At 40.3% G+C, this 4,277-nt stretch overlaps 1 protein-coding gene across 1 annotated transcript; it reads right to left on the bottom strand.

The window, feature by feature from the left end:
* Positions 1-230: 230 nt before the first annotated feature.
* LOC107706723 (NK1 transcription factor-related protein 2-like) lies at positions 231-3,457 on the bottom strand. The gene is made up of 2 exons (XM_016510529.1): positions 3,049-3,457; positions 231-1,103 (listed from the first exon to the last, which is right to left on the bottom strand). The coding sequence occupies exons 1-2, from the start codon at positions 3,455-3,457 to the stop codon at positions 397-399; spliced, it is 1,116 nt and encodes a 371-aa protein (XP_016366015.1). The 3' UTR covers positions 231-396.
* Positions 3,458-4,277: the final 820 nt, after the last annotated feature.

Below are 4,277 nucleotides of genomic sequence, written 5' to 3'. Positions count from 1 at the left end.
TTTTTAGTCCAATCTCATTCTTTGTTTCAGTACATACCGTTTAATTCCCTACTACATTTGCATTCAAAGTTAATGTCTAAACACATTTCATAATAACTAAATATATACAGTTTGACCTTGAGAAATATTCACAGTTGATCAAAATGAAGCAAATTGAAATCAAATCTAATTATTGTCATATATTGCCGAACATGAGGAAAATGATTCCTGAACTTAGGCTAATTCTGGGTTTGCCACAGTGCAGAATGGTTGCTACGTCTCGGTTTTTAAGACAAACCTATCAAATGTCTTTGCAAGTGTGTGACAGCATAGTGCTTCATGGTAAAAATGTTCCTGTGCCGAGTTGACCGGACACTCTGTTTCTTCCGATCCAGGACATCTCCTAAAGATTTCTTCTTATAAGTGCGGCGCGTAAAACGTGGGCGCTCCGTAAGTCTGAGAGCCAAGCATGAAGGGTGACAGTACCGCGTGACCCGGCAGAAAGGGTAATTGAGTGGTGCAGACGAGTCCTCCTGGCGCGTGACCCGGATAGCTGGTGTGCATGGAGAGATGACCGCCCATAGGAGGAGACGGGCTCAGAGGACTCAGGCTGCCCAGCCCGTTGCTCGGTCCACCTCCGCTCCCGCTGGTCGGTGCGCTCGTGTCTGCTCCCGGGTTCTGTTTCTTCCACTTGGTCCGGCGGTTCTGAAACCATATTTTCACCTGAGTCTCTGTCAAGCTCAAAGACAGCGCCAGGTTGAGGCGTTCGCACACGGACAGGTATCGCGTCGACTTAAATTTGTTCTCCAGAGCCACTAGCTGCTCGTACGTGAACGCAGTCCGGGCCCTTCTGGGTTTGCCAGACTTCGAGTCCGAACCGGTGCGCTTACGCTTGGGTTTCACCGGCTGATTCTGTCCGTTTGATGAGGACTGTTGAGTCTGCTGTCCTTCTGGACTTTTGTTTAGTGAGTCGTCGTCCTCGTGCTGCCCATACTCGGCGTCGTTGTTTCCAAGCAGGGCGCTGCTCTCCTCACTGCACAGATCCTCCTGCAGCTCGCTGTCCGACTGATTCCCTCGGGTAAAATCAGCCTCACATTCATCTGACCGGAACACAAATCCGTCTTCTGTGGAAACACAAAACACTGTTGTCAAAAGTCAGCTTTACACCAATGACCTGAATGCACAGGTGAATTTACAGAGTTTAACACCCGCTGATATGAGTTTGGTAGCACCAACGGGGGGGGGAAGAAAAGCATTTTAGTAAGTACATTCAGTTGTTTCTTACTCTATATTTCCTATATTTTTCTCATCTATTTTCCTATTTTTTTTCTAAACTACAATCCTTAATTTTCTCATTTAAATATGTAACATTTCTTGTAATGTGATTTCGATTGAGTAACGTAGAAATTGTTTTCTGCTTTAAGTGTCTGAAATAAACTTCAGCACAGATGCCTAATTGTTATAGCATTTTGTTTACTAGTTTATAGTTTAAATCCTTAAACAACAACAACAACAGAGAATAACAAAATTTTTACACTTGAAATTAAACCGAAATTTCTGTTCTAGTCGTTCTTTTTCCTCTTTATATAAAGTGGGGACAGAGTAGATGGCACTTTTGGCGTGTCAATTCGTCTTGACATCTTAAATCACAGCACGGTCGTCTAATCGATAACTCTCAATTTACTCATCCATTTAAAGCGGCTGTTAAAAACAGCACAAACCTTATCAAATTATTGCAGCCTACAATTACTGTTTATTGAAAATTGCTTTCGCGCGCTGCCTCCAATCAATCATAGAGGTTGACACATATTTGTCCTTGCAAATGCAGGCACAGAAGATAAGATGATCCCATGAAGACCGCGCTTTCTGATTTCACCATTTAGACTCGATACAAAGCACTAATATATCTAAAGAAAAGAAGAAGAAGAAAAACAAACAATTAAACCCATTCGATTGCGTTTAATTTAACGCAACTTGCTGCGTAAAGACGCTGATGATGTGGAGGATCTGTTCCAGACTGGTCGATATCCTATTATAGAAATTAGTATATCTCTTTCAGGCATCTTGCAAACTCTTTCCCAACATCTAAATTATAGGACTAAAATTCGGATAATTACAAGATTAAAACCTATTATGCTTATTAAAGGAGATATCGATAATTGGTCTAAAAAAAAAAAAAAAAAAGTTGTCGGAAAGCACGAATGTAGTGCTCCAAAATTATTCTTAAACGTAGGAATTATCAGAAGATTTGTTTCAGTGTATTCACTTGACAATTAAAAATTCCAAGTGGCATAGGCTACATTTAAAAAATTGTTTCTACCAGTCTCAAGAGTAACTGTAAAGTAATATCTAATAGCAATCCTAATAATTCCTCATTTCACTCCAAAACCACTCAATTAAAAGACTTAACGTCCATTTACGAGTATTTTAATGATTTTACAAAAAAGAAAAAAAAAACTGATACAATTCCTTCTGTAAATAAACTTTAGTTAAAATCCATAAAATTCTTCCAGGTGCAGAAAATGTGGCTTAAGGTCTAGTTGCATTTGTTAACAATAAATAAATGATTTTGTTATAAAAACTAGATTTTTCTTATAATAAACGCCCTAAGTAACAAAACTGGTCTGAATATGGGCATTCAAGCAGTGTCCTGCAATTACATGTTATAAAAACTATTTTAAACGTTATTATTCTACATTTATTTTTATTACCTAAATAATTATGAGATTACATTGAATATTCGAACTTTTATTAATTCATTTGACACACCACAGTATCATTTTAAGTGAAAAGTGAATTATAATCGTGAAAAACCTTTTTTCCAAAACGGTGACCAATCACAGCACCTTTTTACTCCCTTATACATCCATGTACATTTTGCATTAATATGTTTAATTGAAGAAAAAAAAAACGTGCCCACATTTCAGTTATATCATTTTAACTTATAGGCTACAATGTTGATGTTGAAAAAATGCTTGTCCATATTATTTGTATGTACTTTCGCGCTGTCATGTTAAACATCATTTTGAACATATACACAATGACAAGGGAAAAACAATGGTAACTTACTTAAAATCCCTGATGTTTTTTTAAAGTCGTAGTCCTCTTGATAAGACTTGTGCTCGATCGTATGATTTGAGTCATCGCTTCTGTTTTCTGCACCAAACGTGAAATCACAGCTTGTCCTATTAGGTGTTTGCTTCTTACTAGTAAATTTATTGGGGTCCAAAATGTCCAGAACCGAGAACGAGGTTGTCCGGTGGACGGTAGGAGGCGCGCCCGCGGGTGAGGGCTCGTGTCTCGGTGAGGTTTCTCGACTCTCCGCCGGTAAATCTTCTCTCCCTCCGGCGCAGTTAAACACTGGCAATTCTCCGGCAGCGAGGCGTTTGTCGTCCATGCCGTCCTGCGGAGCGACCACGATCACGCCGGCAGCGGCAGGTACGATGGAGTCGCCAACCTGCACTTTATCCCGGTTCATAGCTCTCCAGAGGGCAGCACAGCCGCCTGACTTCTGTTCTCTTTTGCCGTTCTTTATTCAACAGGACACATACTGGTGAAAAGACATCAAATAAGTGCAGTCTGCTACTTAAGATGATTTTGGTCAGGAGTTGATCCAGCCGGTCTCTGGATGGTGATGCTGATGTCCCCCTGCTCAGGTCCTTTTCGGGTTTGAACCGTCCCCTCAGGACCCCGTCGTTTATGTCACATACACACACACGCGCGCGCGCCCAGCTGGCTACCCTCCCCTTTACACAGCTCTGATCATCTCCAAAACTTAGACACAAGCCGTGGCTTATTTATGTATTCATATTCCACTGTGAGTGGTAATTGGCTACAAATTAATCCCATGCCTCTAATAGCCTATTATCTCCGTCTGAGTATGAGAAGCACCAGAGAAGAGTGAGCGATGATGTGGCCTCTGATATACACAGCTGTCAACTCACACCCAACGTGAGGGCACTGGACTGGAAACACACTAAATAGGCTTATTTTCCCCTACTTTCTCCCTCCCATCTCCCGCGCTGGGTTAAGGTTGGGATAATCATTGTTTCCAGAGAAATTAATGAGAAAATGGGCCACTGAAAGCAGTGATGTCTTGGAGTGGTTAGCAGTGAGTCTTTTTCATTTGACGACAAAACAGAAACACATAGAATCGATTTTTAATTGTTAATTGGCTATATATATACATATATATATATAGCACCATATTAATCACAAATTATCACCCTAATGAAAATAAAACTGAAATGAAAAATGTATTAGTTTACAACAAACAAGTGACCAAAAAGCAGTTTTTA

The sequence above is a fragment of the Sinocyclocheilus rhinocerous genome, unplaced genomic scaffold, assembly GCF_001515625.1.
Source record: "Sinocyclocheilus rhinocerous isolate Xijiao unplaced genomic scaffold, SAMN03320098_v1.1 scaffold445, whole genome shotgun sequence".
Taxonomy (NCBI): domain Eukaryota; kingdom Metazoa; phylum Chordata; class Actinopteri; order Cypriniformes; family Cyprinidae; genus Sinocyclocheilus; species Sinocyclocheilus rhinocerous.
The sequence above is the reverse complement of the archived record's forward strand: the minus strand, read 5'-3'. Positions and strand labels throughout refer to the sequence as shown.

Excerpts from the sequence above, each read along its gene's own strand:
- LOC107706723 (XM_016510529.1), bottom strand. The coding sequence starts at position 3,457 with ATGAACCGGGATAAAGTGCAGGTTGGCGACTCCATCGTACCTGCCGCT. Across the intron at positions 1,104-3,048 it reads AAAAACATCAGGGATTTTAA|AAGACGGATTTGTGTTCCGG; the intron begins GTAAGTTACCAT and ends GTGTTTCCACAG.